Below are 18,511 nucleotides of genomic sequence, written 5' to 3' on the forward strand. Positions count from 1 at the left end.
ACACACTGGTAGGTTAGTTGGGTTCTGACTGGACAAAATGAACCCTAATGCAGGTGTATGCACTTGTTAGTGAAAGTCAACTTTAAGTTCCAGTGGGGCTGGGACTTAAATATATTCTCTATATATCACTTTCTCAATATAGGGGGTACGCAATCTGCTGCCGCTATTTCCAATGTGGGAAATAGCGGCAGCTCCCTATTCAATGCTGTCATTAACGACAGCATTGATGCGGGATCACAGCAAAACGGGCCCAACTTCAGAAGCTGTCAGGCCCGTTCTGCCGATACCGGCCGTGGATTGTCATTATCCACTGTCGTTATGCGGTCGATCTGACCGCAAACAGGCTAGGATCACGGCTGTCGGCGGGGATCGACAGCTGTGATCCCACATTGCATACCCCCCATAATATATCTATGGGCATATGTTTCTGTTTATCACATTCTCTAGAATCGTTTGCTGTAATTTGCATTGGAATAAAGGTGTGATGGGTCTAGAAGCTAGAACACTACAGGAACTGAATAGGAGGTTCCCTGATCTTTCTCCCTGTTGTAGCACAAGGGTTTATCAAGCTATTTGCTGTAGCTCTCCTTTTTGTTGTTATCCTGTTGCCATGGTGCTTGGAAGGCAATCAGCCAGCTGTACGCATGATTTCCTACTTATCCTAGCAACCTCTCCGGGATGATCAGCATACCAGGCTTATAAGTGTTTATCTTGACCATTGCAGAGTGTATTATTAGTGATGTGCTGTACCATTTTCATGGAAGATTTCACTTTTCTCACTTAAGGATTACTTTGTGTTTTTAATTTTGCTTATTTGTGTTTTAGATTTTTTTTCGGTACTTGTGTAGTTTCACGGCGCCAGCATGGCGCCGTGCTACTTCCGGGTTCTACGCTCAACACAAACTATGTTAAAAAAAGTAACTTAACTCCATGCCAACATGGATAGTTCATACCTCCACTATACATGTTGGCATGGAGTTGATTTTAAATAGCGTGGCGAGCGTAGCGAGCCCCCGAGCCCCGCAAGGGGACTCAGACGCACGGCGCCATGCTGGCGCCGTGAAACTACACAAGTACCTTTTTTTCTTTTTGTTTTCATATGTGCCCTATTTATTTGTGACCCTTTGTCAACCACTGAATTATACCACTTTTACACCAGAATACCGGGTAGGACCCGGGAAATCGAACACGGGAAATTGCCAGGGCATGCCCTGCCTCAGACCTCATTTACACTGCAATTCAATCTGGGTTATTCCCGGGTAAGGCCCTTTCACACTGAAAACGGATCAGCCCTGTCTTTCCTTGCTGGTGCCATTAAAAATGGACCTTTGGGCTGTTTGAGATGAGGTCACAAGAAAGGGAAAAGGGAGGGGGTGAGTTCTGCTCCCAGCATTGCAGCAAAGATGGCAGACGGAGTAGCTGTGTTGCAGTTGCAGACATGATGGTGCAGATCAGGTTTGGGGTCAGCCAAAGTGGAACACACTGCGTGACAGCCAGTGTGTGCTGCAGCAGATGAGGCTGTAAACACAGTGTGGAGTGTGCTTGCAGCACAGAGCATGGTAACGCTGCTGCTGCGCTGCTACATGCGCCCTGTGCGGGTCTCCAGCAGATGACATCATCTGCCAGAGCTGCAGAAGCACCAATCAGCTCTTCGCGCCCCTCTACCTACCAAATAACCCGGATAATGACCATTTACACCACCCTGAGCCCCGGATAAGCCCCGTGTCCGACCCTGAACATTTGCCGGGTCAGATTCCCGGGGAACAGTACCCGTGTTATTTTTTTTTCAGCCCATTTACACCATGCCCTGCCCCGGACTGGAGCGGCAATATCCCGGGTCCAACCTCTGGTGTAAAAGGGGTATAAAACAGACCTTCAAAAATAAAAAAAGAGGGTTTTAATAACGTACAAAGAACATGCTGTATATAGTAATCTCTTCAACCCACTGTTTGTAGCAATATAGCAACAGATTATTATTCCTATTTGTTATAATTATTATCACTTCTCCCTCCTCCGTGTCAGTCTTGCTGCTTATTTAGCTTTCAGGAACAACAGATGTGTTAGGCTGGGTACAGACTATGCAATATTCTCAGTCAACTTTATAGTTTGAGATTTCCCTTGAACACCCTGGTGCTCCAGAATCAACAATATAGTGCAGTGATGGCTAACCTTGACACTCCAGCTGTTGTTGTACTACACATACCAGCATGTCCTGCTACAGTGTTACTATTTGGCCATGCTTAAACTGATGCAGGGCATGCTGGGATGTGTAGTTCAACAACAGCTGGAGTGTCAAGGTTAGCCATCACTGATATAGTGCATACACACCGAACGATGTAACAGATGATAAAGATAACAATATATTGTTTGCTATACCAGTTTCCGTCTTGTTCTGGGAAAATATGGTTATTGTTCGTCGTTAACGTTCACACTATGGGCCTGATTGTGGTTGGTTTGCAAATGCAACCTCCTTCTTTAATGGACAAAACCATGCTGCACTGCAGGTGGGGCAGATGTAACATGTGCAGAGAGAGTTACATTCGGGTGAGTTATTTTGTTTCTGTGCAGGGTAAATACTGGCTGCTTTATTGTTACACTGCAATTTAGATTTCAGTTTAAACACACCCCACCCAAATGTAACTCTCTCTGCACATGTTACATCTACCCCACCTGCAGTGCAGCATGGTTTTGTCCATTAAAGAAGGAGTTTGCTTTTGCAAACCAACCTGAATCACCCCCCTATGTACACACTGAACGATATACACCCAGTCATCAAAGACAAAATTTGAATGCATGCATCGTTAACATTATAGTGGGTACACATTAATCAATAGGCATGATAAAATCAATAATATTGTTATTGTGCATATAGTTACAAATGATATTTAAGTATTTACCCAACTTTACAGCATATGGCACACTGATTAGAAGACCTAATTGGGAAAAAAGATAATTCAGGTAATCCAGTGGTTCCCATATTGCGTGCCTTGGTGCTCTGGGGTGCCTGAGGACATTTGCAGAGTGGTGGTCCAGCACGGCCGGACTGGGACCAGAATTCGGCCCTAACATTTTGAGCACACAGGCCCACTTGTAGTAGGCGGGACCTTTGCACAGTGAAAAGGGGACGTGGCCTCCTGGAAAGGAGGCGTGGCATCACAAAAAGGAGACATTACACATGATGGAACCCACCGTAATGCCCATTACACATGATGGAACACACCGTAATGCCCATTACACATGATGGAACACACCGTAATGCCCATTACACATGATGGAACACACCGTAATGCCCATTACACATGATGGGACACACCGTAATGCCCATTACACATGATGGGACACACCGTACTGCCCACTACACATGATGGAACACACCGTAATGCCCATTACACATGATGGGACACGCCGTAATGCCCATTACACATGATGGGACACACCGTAATGCCCATTACACATGATGGAACACACCGTTCTGCCCCCAGTAATGTCCCTTACACATAATTCCCCCAAGTAGGGCACCTTAGACATTGCCCACATAACAGCCCCTCCAGTATTATTAATATTAACTGCCCCCTGTCTTAATTAAAATTTCAGTGTGAGAGGGAGGTGCAGGGTGGGGAAGAATGCAGGGTTAGAAGATGGGGTTTGAGAGGAGGGGTGCAGGGTGGTAGAGGACGTAGGGTAAGAGGGTATGCAGGGTTGGCGAGGACACAGTGGGAGAAGGTGGGTGCAGGGTGGGAAAGAATGCATGTTGGAGGAAATGCAGTGAGAGGGAGGTGCAGGGTTAGAAGGTGAAGTGCAGGGTGGGAGAGGATGCAGTGTGAGAGGGAGTGCAGGGGGGGCAGGACACATTCTCTGATTTAATGTTAAATCCTACTAGTCTTGATGGGTTCTCTGGTATGGCTCCAGCAGCAGCAGGTATTGGAAACACGCACACACCATGTGGGCGCCCAGCAGTGGCAAGCACAGGAGCTGGACACACGTCCGCGCTGGGACCTGGCTGCAGCAGTGTAAAACAGATAACTGCATCCGGCACAGCGCTGGGACATGGCCGCGGCTATACTGAGACCGGCCTCCAGGCTCCATCACAGTGCTGGGACATGGCCGCGGCTATACTGAGACTGGCCTCCAGGCTCCATCACAGCGCTAGGACATGGCCGCGGCTATACTGAGACCGGCCTCCAGGCTCCATCACAGCGCTGGGACATGGCCGCGGCTATACTGAGACCGGCCTCCAGGCTCCATCACAGCGCTGGGACATGGCCGCGGCTATACTGAGACCGGCCTCCAGGCTCCATCACAGCGCTGGGACATGGCCGCGGCTATACTGAGACCGGCCTCCAGGCACCATCACAGCGCTGGGACATGGCCGCGGCTATACTGAGACCGGCCTCCAGGCTCCATCACAGTGCTGGGACATGGCCGTGGCTATACTGAGACCGGCCTCCAGGCACCATCACAGCGCTGGCACATGGCCGCGGCTATACTGAGACAGGACTTTGGTGCAGCGCTGGGACCCGGGAACAAGTCTGACTGTGAGTGACTTTTAAGTCCGCTCACAGTCAAGACCTGATGTGGGCGCAGAGTTCCGTCGGGGATGTGTGGGATGTCGACATAGGGGTGCAGGAGTGGCCGCCCGGCGCTCAGCCTGCAAAGTCGGCCCACAAGGCCATCTGCCTCTCTGCCATTTGCCAGAAGTGCCAGATGGCCAGTCCGGCCCTATGGTCCAGGACCAATTCAAATTATTTTTGGTCAATGTAATAGAAAAATAACTGTGCTGGTGGCTGTCAGTTATAAAATATGAAACAGAAGCAAATCCTGTCCCTCACCACATAATTGAACACATGAAATTAACTATGTATGAAGTGAATGTCTAAAGTAGGTGCGAGCTAACGGAGTACAGCCCTGGACACACTATACAATTCCTGCAGCCACGGGTTGCTGGCATTGACAAGTGTGTACAAACTTGCCAATGCCAGCATGGGGGTAGTTAACGACCCGCAGGAGCGGGCATCGCTGGAAGCATACACACTGTGCGATATAACGATAGATTATGTTCAGAAGTGGCAAAATGAGCGAAGTTGCTTATTATGTCTCCTGGTATGTACGGGGCTTTGCTCTGCTGACTCACTGCCCTGATCAGACATTGCCTAGATGTGCCATCACCAATAATCTCCCCCCAATTAGTCAGTGATCTGGGTCTCGGGGACCCATCATTTTAAAAACATAGGGTCCTACGTGACTGTTTCTGGGACCCTTTAAAATTTACAGCTCTCCATATGCCCACATGTCACAACACATTACCACATACCACTTCAATGCCCTTCTGATACCCCCTTACAGCATCATACTGTATAGGCCTGGCCACCTGGTGCAGTAACCGCAGCTGGCAGTGAGCGAGGCTTCACTGATATTATGTGTAATGAAGTGACAGAAGTGGGCCCTGCAGGACCTGCTCATTTTGGAAAGCAGAGTCCCTCACTGCCAAATGCGGACGGGACCCATGTGTGAACACAAAATGCATTTATGTTGTATAAACACTTCAAACACATGAAATGCTCATAAATATATTTTATGTGTGCATGAAACAAGGTTTCAAAACATGAAACAAAGTTTGTGTACTATCTCAGGTACTGAGGTATGAGAATGCTAAGCCATCATTTTCTTGCACATATTTAATATCCGTTACATATATCCCCAGTAGTGCAAGTTCCAGATGTCCCAGTAGTGCTTTTAGCAAAACAAAGAATTTTTTTATGTGTTTAAACAACATAAATACCTCATTGAAATATAAAAATATTCCGAAATACAGAATAATCCTGAGCATTTTGGATAAGGGATACTCAACATGTAATACCAAGTCTTGTTGTATTACCCTTATATTCCCAGTTGTAAAGCTCAATGAAAAATGCTTAAGCTAATATAAACAAACAATAGGCGTAGTTGCTCAGGGTAACAGTGCACCTTTGTATAGTCCGAGGAAGGTCACATGCTCTCAGAGCTCCCATTCTTGGTTCCACAATCACCCACAAGGAGATACTGCAGCCGTCATTCCATGGGATAGGATAAAGCAGAGCTAAGACCTCCTCAGACTCGACCCGTTCGAAGCAGCAAAAGCGGCCTGAGACCAGCAGATCATTCACTGCAGTGGGATCCTTCTCCCTGCTTGGACCTTGATTGGCTCCTAACACTTGAGAGGGTAATGGGTGTCTACGGGGGATGTGCACAGTAACCAGCCAACCCTATCCCTCCATTTGGACCTGAAGATCAACAATACTTAAATCAGGGACAGCGTTGAGTAGGAATAATCGCTGGACCATACACGAATAGCAACCAGTCCCTCCAGACGGAGCTGAGGTCAAGAGAGCACCATGACTAGGTAGTGTCCGCTATAATGCCACCTGCACACTTTCCTGCTGCCCCTGTGGCTAGCCTGGAAGGTGAGAATCGTAAAGAGGCTTCCCTACACCAGGACTACACTACCTACCGGATCAGCGGTCCCTCTCTCCAGCTACTGCCAGAAACTCTCCACTCACTGCTAAGGGATGTTAGCAACAGCTGCCACATCTGAGAATATATGCAGGCTACAGAGGCTCCTTTGCTCCTTTCTAAAGGACGGACCCCCACACCAGGCCACAGCAATGTCTCCGAGCCCTACCGGGGCTATTCTACGTTAAGTATTGGAAGCTACTTTTTAATTTGGACTGTGTTTTTTTTTACGTGTTCTTTGCTGTAACTACCCCTACTTTCTCTCCTCACTGCCACGTCAAGGACTCCCTACACATCCTGCGTGGCAAATTACTATGGATTGTACATCCTGGCCACTATTCCTGTAATGCTACGTAGCGCATCCAAGATGGTTGCCTGATCTCATGTCATCATGTACAGGATGAACAAGCCATTGAATTATTAATTCTGTGTCTAATTTGTTGACCGTTTTAGTTTATCCTTGCATGTCTTATTAGCCATGTATTGCTTATTCGCACATTGCAACCAATGTATGTGCCCAACATGGCTACCTCTTCTAGTAGTAGTGTAGAATTGAACATTGCATGGTTCCGATTAAATTGCAAGGTACACTAGTATATTTATGTCTCTTTCCATTGTGTGTCATCGGTTCCAGGCATTGCCTATTCGGACCAATCAAATCCTATGTAGTGCTCCTAAAATGGCTGCCTCTCAAGGATCCCTTGTGACCAAATACCAAAATCCTGCAACTGATGAACCAAAATGGCAGCAACACCTTGGGTGAGATTTAATAGGATGAGAGATTCAGAAAGTGAGATATTTGTTGAGAAATCTCCAGTTTTTTTAAAGTGGCAATCATTTACACTGCAAAATCAAACTGGTTTTGCAGTGTAAATGATTGCCGCTTTAAAAAAAACCTGGAGATTTCTTACCAAATCTCTCACTTTCTGAATCTCTCATCCTATTAAATCTCACCCTTTGTATTATCTTCATGGCCTCTGTATTTCATGCAAACCTCTTTGCCGTGCTCATAGTTTCTGAACTGCTATATGTTCACACTTTCTGTTATGTGCGTTATGTCGTTTTTGCAGAAAGAGCGCTATATAAATTCAATTATTATTTTTTATTGTTTTTATTCTATTTAATATATTTTACCTGCATGCATAACAACCCATCATATCTATGTACATTAAAAGTTGTTTCTATTTATCTGCAATGTGTATGTGTTGGGCAGAAGGTTAAGACAGATTCTAGGGCAGAGGTGGTCATTGGGTGATGACATCACATGGGGAACGGAGAAAGTGTGACAGAAAGTGGATGGCAGCTTTTCACCATAATCACAAAATGTATTTCTTTTATATTTTAATAGGAGCATTTCCAAAATGGTGGAAGAATTAGACCTTTTTATTGAAGCTCAAAAAGCAAAGCTTGCGAAAGACATGGCTGAACTGGAAAACGACCCCCCATATATGGAAATCAGGGTAAGTTCTTTGTTTTCAACGGCTTTGTATTCTATTTATTTTACCTTTTTAAAGAACGATTATGATAAAATACAGGAACTGTTGTATACGTACGCTTACATTTATATATAGGAAACAAGAGCGCTTGCATGCATAGAAATAACCCATTATACCTCATTCACAGGTGCATTCACAATTAAAGTGCTTGTCAAAAGTGCAGTAGGTACGAGGAGGCTTGGCAGTAATGAATATCAGCATCACATGTGCAGCAGCATCTGGCATGTACTGATCAGGGTGTGGTAGCAGCTCCACAGGTGGATGCCTTGCCTGTGTATTCTCTATAACATTGATCAGTATATGCCAGATGCTGTTGTACATGTGACGCTGCTATTCATTACTGTCTCCTCGTGGCTGCTGCACGTTTGCTATGCACATGCACCTGTGACTTGGATATAAAAGCATTATTTCTATGCATGTGCTGGCTCCTGTTTCCTCTGCATGATGTGGCCAGCGTTTCCTTTGATCTAGTTTTGTGCTGCTGACCTCAAGTGGACGTGTGCCAGTACACGGCAGTATGCACTGTCCCGGACATTTGTGAGTGCCTGAGTCTTGAATGCTGCAAGGTGCAGCTGCATATGTCACTTACACAGCAGCACACTCCGGATCCTTGCAGTACCGCTGGTGCCTGTTTGGTTATATTGCTGCATCTACTCTGAAAGTCTGGTACTCTCGGGTTCGGTGATTGCCCCTGATACCGGTCAGAGGTGCTCCAGTGCTCCGTAAAACTCCCAGGTCCTCTCCTCATCCAGACTCCTTGCTCTTCTCCCTACTCAATTTACTAATGATATCACTCCCATCTCCCATGACCTCCGCTTGCTGCTCCCATCCTGATCACCAACTAGTGAGTAATAACACACTGTATGTGTATGTGTGTGTTTTTCCTGTTGGTGCAATGTGTAGGTGTTATTTGTGTGGTGGTGTATGTGTTTGTTTCTTGGACTGCCTATGTGTGTATATTTGTTCGTGTGGAGTCCTGTTGTGTGTGTTTTTTTTTTTTTTGCTGTGGGTTCCTATATGTTTGTTTTTTTCTACTGATGGTGTCTGTTTTTGTTGTTTTTGTTGTTGCTGCTATTTGTTTGATTATTCTTCTGTGTGTGTGGTGTGGTTGTTTTCATATCCATGTATGTGTGCTATTCTTTTCCTGTGGGTGTCTGTAAATGTTTTTGTCCTATGATGGCCTGTGTGTGTGTTTTTCTCTGGGTGCGCATGTGTGTGTGTGTGAGTGTATGTGTCAATCGTTTTGGTTTTTGATTTCTAGACACTATCATGAATTGTGGTAGATCCATGATGGACTGGATAAAAAAGAAGTAGTAACAAGTAATATGATCTGTATTGTTTTGTGTATCTGTCTATCTGGTAACACTCACAGAGTATGCAATGAAACAAATGGCTTCAGGACCGACGGCAGGACCTGGAAGAAAGCTGCTTATTTGTTATGTTAAATGCTGAGCATTTTCTATCTATCTGGGAAATGTATTAAGATGGGGGTTCTATTTCACATGGGATGTTGTTATGGGAAACCAATCAGAAGTGACTAATTTATTTAGCACCTTCTAGAACAGGGGTTCTCAACCTCGGTCCTCAGGACCTCCCTTCAGTTCACGTTTTCCAGGTCTCTACCCCAGAATCACAAGTGAAGTAATTAGCCCGACCTGTGGATCTTTTAAAATGTGTCAGTGAATAATGAGTGCACTTGTGCGCCTGCAGGGTGAAAATGTGAACTGTTGGGGGTTCCTGAGGACTGAGGTTGAGAGCCACTGTTCTAGAAGATAATAGATAGATAGTATCTGATTGGTTTCCCATAGCAACACCCCATCTTGGTCAATATCTATCTATCTGTAGGAATTTTCTATGAGCTTGTTCACTTTCTTAGGTTGATGGAATGGATCAATGGGGGACTCTAATCACTTCTTGGATCATGGCTAGCAAGATTGGAGCAGCTGAGTAAAACTCATGGAGCTGCTGTTACAACATTTGGTCCACGGTGCTGTTTTGTTCCCTATTGCGGCACAAGCAGCATCACAGCGAAGCTTTAGTCGGAGAATGCCCATTCTCCCAACTAAACACACAGCTTAAGTCGCGAGTACCGGCATTCTCAGACATAGCAGCGCACTGAACACTGAATAGGTCCGGGAACTCCTTCCTGGTGCTATGCACTGCGCGCTGAATTTAATTGACGCAATATAGGAATGAAGCATTGTTTCGATGAGCTGTGAGGGTGCCAGACATTGTGTCCACATCTTTATGTTTAGCTCAGGCTAGTGTGTATATACTTCATTTATTTCTGAGCTTTTAACTCTGCTAGGTTATTCTAAGGCTGGTATGTAATATTCTGTATAATAAAACGCTAATATTGCTTCTCACCTCTATGCTGGGAATTCAAGTGTTTTGTACACCGGCAGGCTACTAGATTGCCACCGACAGAACAATTCAAGTGTTGCTCCATTTGGCTGTGAACAGCCGCTGGCACTGACTGACTGTTCTATTTAATCATTCTAAGAATTTCACATTGAAGGTGGTTTTCCAATCCTGCCCCATATGACTGGTATGATATACTGGTCATGTACCGTTTTATATGTACATAAACTAGAACACTTTGTATTTCTTATATGGATCACAATTGATGTTGCCATTTCCCTGGAGTAATTGATCCAGACCTGTGGGGTGCATTTGATGCCTGTCTATAATGAGCCAGCTGTGATTCATGTCTGTTGGCCTCACAAATGAGACTCTTGTGTGCTTGTGTATTTTAGATTGAATTATTGGGTGACAGGTTGTTTTGTGGATGTGATCTAGGTGCGTGAGTAAAACAATGACTGTTGGATTACTGGATTGCAACACACATTTGTTTAAGGAGTAACTGTCGGATGTATTATACATTATGTACCAATCAGCTGCTGATCCGTATGTGACATGGTTGGTACTATTACGTCTTGTGGTTACATGTTGGATCCACTCTGTATATCAAATAAGAGACCATGGAAACCTTTTGTTATATCACCAGCAACAAATAAGTGTTTTTCCCAGTCAATTGGAAATGCAGTGTGCCTGTTTAAATGTTATTCTGTACTTAGACATCAACAATTTCAGTGTATTTTGGCTCAAAAGTCTAAAATTATTATTATTGTTTATTTATATAGAGCCACAAGGGTAGATGAGCAAAATAACAAAACAAAATGCAATTATAACAGTGGCAGAGATCTACTCTTAGAAAAGCACATGAGGAGAGAGGGCCCTGCTCGTTAGAGCTTACATTCTGGCCATTTGTGATTTCTTCTACATATGAATGCGCAGTACTGACACTTCTTTTGTTCCTGAAGGAAAGTTTTAATTAGGATTTGAAAAGATAAAGTCAAAATATGGCACTACCATTATAGAATAATAAGATAAACAATCCTATAAAATGTGATTTTTCTTTCCCCTTAATTAATTTCTCGTTGATAGAATTCTTTAGTTATTGTACTCACCAAATGCAGTGGGGGAGACTGGTGACCTTATTGAAGTCTGTTTCGTTCGGTCCCCTTCGTTCGCAAGGGGTCCGATGGTGTGCGTCAGCAGATGCAAGGTGCATGTGGCAATGACGAACAGATTGTCCGTCGGGGTGCAGACACCCAACATTGCGGTGGGGAGGGCGTGGGGTGGCGGGCCGGGGTACTCGCCCATGGGAACGCCCAGTTGTTCATGGGCGTTCTCATGGAAATCAACCGAGGAATGTGGGCATCCGGCGCGTCCAGCTGCCCAATTCCTTCCGAATGTGCACGCATATATAAGTAACCTGAGAGTCACTTTATATATGCGTGCACACACCACATCTTTCGATGATCGGCAACCATAAAACGATGTGGGAGGTTCCCCCTGGCCTCTGAATGGATGTTTATGTGAAACATCTATTTTCATGCCTTGCGTGCGAACCCACGGTGCAAGTACTCAGCAGCATATCAGCGTGTTGGGGGGGCAGCTAAGGGCGCACAGTGCCACACACAAAAAGTACAGGGTGCATTTTGATGTTTTAAAAATGGGCAAGGTGCGGCACCCTGCAAAAGAAGCTCAGAGGGAACACTAGAGCTCTATAGAAATGATATATATACGAATACCTACAGGAAGTCACTCAGATGTAGCTAGCAGGGGATCTCCATTTTGTCTTATTTACTGCTTATGGGGGAATGTTTGATTAAAAAAGGGGTTGTCCTAGAACGTTCATCCCCTATAAATGCATTAGAATATTTCAATACCTTTCGGCCTGGAAACCAGTTCCTGAGATAGACCATATTAACATGTCACAAGAACTTACTAAGCTGTGTGATGAGTATCTGGTAGTTCAACAGATATGTGGAAATGGATTCTCATGGAAAAAGTGTATTTTATCACATTTTTCATTATAGCTGCTGGTTTAGATGTGCAAAAATTAATTTATTGTAATATGATACTGAAAGTAATGGATATATTAGATCATGTTTTTCAACCACTGTGCCATGGCCCAATCGTGTGCCTTGAGCAGTTCTCAAGTGTGCCCCCACTGCTAGAGATGTCCACACCAGTTTACAGCCACCACCCATAGTTCAACTGTTATTCACCAGTCTCTTCTAGAGATGGTCATCAACCATCGATGATTCAAAATCATCAATGGTTTATGGCCACTGTCGAATACTTTTGCCATTGATGGGGGAGAACCAGATGGTTTCCCTACATCGATGGCACAGCAAACCCGATGTTTTTCTTTTTTTTTGATCAAAGTGCCGGGACACGGATCATAGCTCCGCCCCCGACACCAATGAAACCACGCCCACGTGTTTTGATTGGCCCACAGGCCAATCACTCAAACATAATAGATGACCATCAATATGTTAAATTATCGATGGTCACCCATTGCATAGTTTTACACTATCGATGGCCTTTTGCCATTGATGGCAAAGGCACTATGGCCTTCCCTATTCTCTTCCTGCTCCAGTCCTGTCTACGTATCCTAGGTATATGAGACCATCCCTTTCTGATGTCAGTGGTTCTAGGTCTGGCTGCTGGCCCCTCCTCCTCTTGTCATCCACTAATTATCATTGGTTGGCAATGGCTATTTTTGCACTCTCTCTCAGATCAATGGTGTCAGTGTGTGTCCTGGTTGAAGGGCTCATTGCTTAAGAAGCTGCCTAGAGACTGCATAGGACATTAATTGGTACTTATGTAGTATCTGGGCGTCCGATTTTGTGATTGTATGCCTTACCTTAAGGCATACAATCAGATGCGATGCGATTCGATGCGATTTTGCATAGGATTCAATGTTAAGAAGATCCTGTTCATTTCCCCACTATCCAAGTGGGCATAGAGTTGATTTTATATAGCGTGGCGAGCCACCGAGCCCGAAGCGTGGCGAGCGAACGCATATTTCTTAAAAAGTATTCTGTGTCCCCTCGCGGGGCTCGCTACGCTTCGGGCTCGGTGGCTCGCTACGCTCGCCACAGGTTTATATCCGACTCCATGCCCACTTGGATAGTGGGGAAAGGAAAAGGACCCCTTTTTCCCATTGAATTCTATGTTAAAATGGACTCAGACCATTTTAACATTGAATCCTATGGAAAAATCTTGACCATCGCATCGCATACGATTTGGTCGCATGCGATGCGATCCGATTTCTAAATCGGACGCCCAGATACTACATAAGTACCCATTAATTAGATTTAAGGGGCCCATACACGGTCCGTTAAACGGATCCGTTTGGGTCTTAATTAGCATGCATCGTATCGGATCTCATGCCTTGTGCATGCCTAGTGCATGCAATGCGATCCGATACGATGTTTAGCTAGTACAAAAAGTATGTGCAGCACATACTTTTTGTACCGTACTATGTGATGCGCGGGAGCGCGCATCGCATAGTACAAAACGGACGGTCCGGGAACGGTCCGTCTATGGGTACCTTTAGAGAAGCCGAGTCACAATGAGCTTGATAAAGAGCTGCTCGGTTGTCCTGCTGTAGAACATAATGGCATCTAGGCGGTGTTTACATGAGGGCATTTTTAACTCTACCCCCTAGGCCAGTACACACTGAGAACAATTGGCAAATACTGTACTGTGTTCATCTGGGGTCAATGGGGCAGATGTATTAAGCCTTAACAAGAGATAAATGCAAGGGTGATAAAGAGAGATAAACGTCCAGCCAATCAGCTCCTTACTGACTTTTTTTCAAACACAGCCTGTAACATGGCAGTTAGCAGGTGATTGGCTGGACATTTATCTCTTGTTAAGGCTTAATACATCTGCCCCAATGTGTTTTCTTTGTGAGTTCTATGAGGTACAATTGGATTAATTCATTTTTTTCTATGTGGGGACTAATGTGATATTGGTTTTCATGTGAGTGCCAATGTATTTTTTTTTTGTTAACTGTGGACACCAGAGTGATTCTTTTTTCATATGGGAGCCAATGTGTTTTTTTGCTGTGGGTGGTCTGATGGTGTGCCTTGTCAATTTTAAAATCTTGTTTGATGTGTGTAAAAAAAGGTTGAATATCACTGCATTAGATAAATAGTTATTTTCATAGGAAAAAAAACAAATGGGTACATTTACTAAGATGGGATGTTGCTATGGGCAACCAATCAGAATCTACTTCTTATTTATTTACTTCTAGAAGATAAGTCTGATTGGGTGGCCATAGCAACATCCCATCTGAAATTGAACTCCCATCTTAATCTGTTTCCCTCAAAGGGAACAGTATGCTCAGGCTAGATAATGTACTGTGGGATTTCTGGGCAGAAGTTTGTGGTACTGTGTATACTGAGGAAATGTTAATTAGGATTTTGAGAAAATAATAATAAAAAAAAAACATTATTGTTTTAGAGCAATAGATTTGAGAATCCACGTGATATAGACCAGCCAAGGACTTATGCCTCCAAGGAGAACATCCCACCAAACAGGCAAACGCAAGATGCGGTGCTGATAAAGCCAACTGGAGGTATGACCAGGAGCATGCGCTTGTCCTCATGAGATAGACACATGAAGCCCACACAATCGCCTTTATCCTGGGTAGCAAGTGTGATAATTGTAGACGTGCATCTTCTTCCCCAGTATTTATTAGACCTTTTCCTGCCATTACTAGCTCTGGTGGCACAGATGAATCCCAGGCATAACTTAATGTAAGCCAGTTGTTATTCTTTATGGAAATACAAATTTTTACTAAAAGCTATTATTCCAAGTAGCAATATGGAATAAGGTTATGTTAATTATACCCAGCAGGTACCATATATATACTCGAGTATAAGCCTACTTTTTCAGAACATTTTTTATGCTGAAAAAGCCCCTCTCGGCTTATACTCGAGTGAGGGTCCCACTTGAGTCAGTAGGTTTTGCCAGGTTTTTGTTGTAAAATTAGGTGCCTCGGCTTATATTTGGGTCGACTTATACTCGAGTATATACGGTAATCTGTTATTGCGATATTTGGCAAATAATGAAAAGTTTTGACATACGTAATTGGCCTCTTTGTGAAATAACCTTACGCTCACTCGTTTGTCTATATTTGTTCATGAAATAAAGCTTTACCAATTTTGTGGCCTGAACTCCCAATCTTTCAGACACTGGCTACGGCCTGAGCTTGCCTCTTGGAGAAGATTATGAGCGTAAAAAGCACAAGCTAAAGGAAGAACTGCGCCAAGATTATCGGAGATACATCAGTCAGGTAGGGATGGGCTCACATTCAACTTACTTCAACGTTCGCTTAGCAGATTTGACTAAATATTACTTAATATTATTACTTATTATTTTTATTATATACTACTTGTATTTGATCAGGGCAGAACTTTTTACTGTAAGCATTTTCTTAGTATGCTTATCCCACCCCACACCTTAGAAGACAATGAGGGACATTTACTAAGATGGGAGTTCTATTTCACATGGGATGTTGCTATGGGAAACCAATCAGAATCACCTTATAGAAGATAATAGAAAACATTCAGATTCTAAGAACAGTGGTTCTCACCCTCGGTCCTCAGGACCCCCACACAGTGCACGTTTTCCAGGTCACCAACAGCTGCCCTCTGTATCACCAACTGTCACATTGTAAAAATGCACAGGTGACCTGGAAACCATGAACTGTGTGGGGGTCCTGAGGACCGGCGTTGAGAACCACTGTTCTAGAAGGTGCTAAGTAAATAATAATAGTACATTTTGATTGGTTGCTATGGACAACATCCCATCTTCAATAGAACTCCCCTCTTAGTAAATTTATCCCTCAGAGCACTTGTCCTATGCGCAAATGTGTTGACACTTACACCCAGTCAGCCAAGTAGAGATAGGAATGAAAGGCTCACAGCTAAGAATCACCTGTAATTACACACATGTGAAACATAGAATGATCTATTCACAAAATGGATGTGTCTGCTGCTGCTCCTAATCAGCCCTACAATGTCCATAAATGTTGCGGGTTCATTTTGCTCCGCCTCAGTCCTGGCCTAGCGGTAACATGAATGCAGCCTTCTCTTCCTCTGTGGTAAAGTCTCATTTCTATGTATCTTCCTGACTTCTAGGGAAATGATCAGGCAAAACGAAAGGTAGGAGGCCTGCCTTTTAACCCTACGGTGTCTGTGACTGTACACATTGGCTGTGACCTAATAAAGCTTGTGTGAAAGGACTAATCAAGAAAAAAAATATATATATAAATATTTGCTCCTCCAATAGAATTACTGTTCATTTTGTTGTATTTGCTTTTATGTCTGGCTTAGATAGTGATGCATCTTTTGTTGCTCGTCTTCTCGTGCTCTAGTCGCATATAGCTTGTCCAGTCTTCTGCACCCATCCCTTCTTCTCACTCCCGTTTTTTTGCCATGGAAACTCCTTTGGATGCTACACGTATGCTCACAATCATGTGTAACCTGTATAGTTCTCATTATGCTGCATGACGGAGATGTGCTTGCCCGCTTATTGATCATGTTGTTTATCGTGTGATGCTTAATGTCATTCTCCTTTGGCTTATACTAGTTTCAGATGCGGTCATGATTATGTTTGTTCGGCTTCCCTGATTTCAAAAAAGAAAACTATAATTATATTTGCTGCTTTTTTAGTTGTACTACAGCAAAGATTTATTTTATAAACATTGTAGAGTGGACAGAAAAACCCGTAAGATCTGCTACAACAACATACGTGTACAACTCACATTATTGTATGTATAAATGACTGTTACTAGTCCGAGGAGATGCCGTTAATTCAGTTTGGAACACTTTGCATATTATTAGGAATAATATGTTCCTTTTTCCTATAACATCAGGTTGGGGACAGGTACTATAAGGTGGTGTTATCCGCTGAGCGCTTTGATCGATGCTAGATCGCTCAGAATGCTCGGAAAGATCTCTCAGCACACAGCGATGTGTCAGGGCCAGTGTTCTCTGGTGAGAACACTGGCCCTTGCTGGCGATTAAGTAGATTTAACCAGAATGCTGGATATCTTATCGCCAGGTGATGGCGGCGCAGGGGCCATGCATAGCTATCGATAGGGCCCCTACACATGGAGCGATGTAGGGGTATTTTCTAATCAATATAGAGAGATTGCTTAGAAAATGCCCTCAAATCCGCCCCGTGTGTAGGACCCTTTAATCTCGGCTTTGCAGCTGGCAAGGCAATAAAAATAGCTCAATGCATTGGGGGAAATGTACTAAGATGTGTATTCTACTTCACACGTGATGTTGTTATGGGCAACCAATCAGGATCTGATTCTTATTTATTTAGCACCCTCTAATGCTGTGTACACACGGGGGCGATAGGGGCTATAATCGCTGGGAATATGGTCGCAGGCGACCATATTGCCAGTGATGGAAGTGTGCCCCGGCGATAAATCGCCGGGTGCGCGCTCCCGTTTTCTGCCCCACTGTAATCGCTGGTCGCAGGAGCTTGCTCCTGCGACCAGCTAATTACCTCTGCGGCTCCCCCAGCAGAGGTTCCTTTTCATCAGCGACCATCTCTGGTCGCTTGATGAAAAGGAGACACTGAGCAATATATCTCCCCCCGTGTGTACGCACCATAAAAGATAGTAGGCAGGATCTGATTGGTTGCCCGTAGCAACATCACACGTGAAGTAGAATTTTATTTAACAGACATTTATGAGTGGACAAATGTGATCAGTTGGGCTTTGTAGAATGATTAGGTGCTCACATCAATGGTGTTAGTTTTCATTATCATTCCCTGTTTATGTGAATAAAAAAAAAGAGATATTTTATCCCATATTGTTTTTTAACCTTAAAATTCAGGTGTGTTTTTCTATTTTTTCCTCTCTTCTGGCTTATCATGCATTTTATGTTCAATAAATGAACCATTTCTTTGGAAATAGTGTCCTATCCTTAACTTCTGGCCAGGTTTATTTCAGCAGTGTCCATTTTGAATAAATTAACTTTAGGCCATGGAACTATATAGTCGAACCAAGTACACCTTACTGTAGGTATAATCTGCCCTGAAAGTGCTCTTCGCTCTAAGCACTGTTGGTTAAGCTTGTCAGGAAATACCATCATCCTAATTGTATATTCAATCTTGCAAATTGGGAGTAAAAGGCATCTCTG

The 18,511-nt window shown here is 44.0% G+C and overlaps 1 protein-coding gene across 6 annotated transcripts in view; it reads left to right on the forward strand.

Moving 5' to 3' along the window:
- The window catches only part of CSPP1 (centrosome and spindle pole associated protein 1), a 76,014-nt gene that overhangs the window by 8,236 nt on the left and 49,267 nt on the right, over window positions 1-18,511 (forward strand). For 4 of the 6 annotated variants that reach the window (XM_083187211.1, XM_083187212.1, XM_083187213.1 and 1 more), the window contains exons 2-5: window positions 7,838-7,949; window positions 14,811-14,925; window positions 15,542-15,645; window positions 16,493-16,516. In XM_083187211.1, coding sequence (XP_083043337.1) covers window positions 7,851-7,949; window positions 14,811-14,925; window positions 15,542-15,645; window positions 16,493-16,516 — 342 coding nt within the window. In that variant the 5' untranslated portion in view covers window positions 7,838-7,850. Of the gene's footprint in view, window positions 1-7,837; window positions 7,950-8,435; window positions 8,830-14,810; window positions 14,926-15,541; window positions 15,646-16,492; window positions 16,517-18,511 lie in introns of those variants that run through there. The other 2 variants (XM_083187216.1, XM_083187215.1) reach the window with 2 other exon arrangements.

Source organism: Crinia signifera, chromosome 5, assembly GCF_055691185.1.
Source record: "Crinia signifera chromosome 5, ASM5569118v1, whole genome shotgun sequence".
Classification (NCBI taxonomy): Eukaryota; Metazoa; Chordata; class Amphibia; order Anura; family Myobatrachidae; genus Crinia; species Crinia signifera.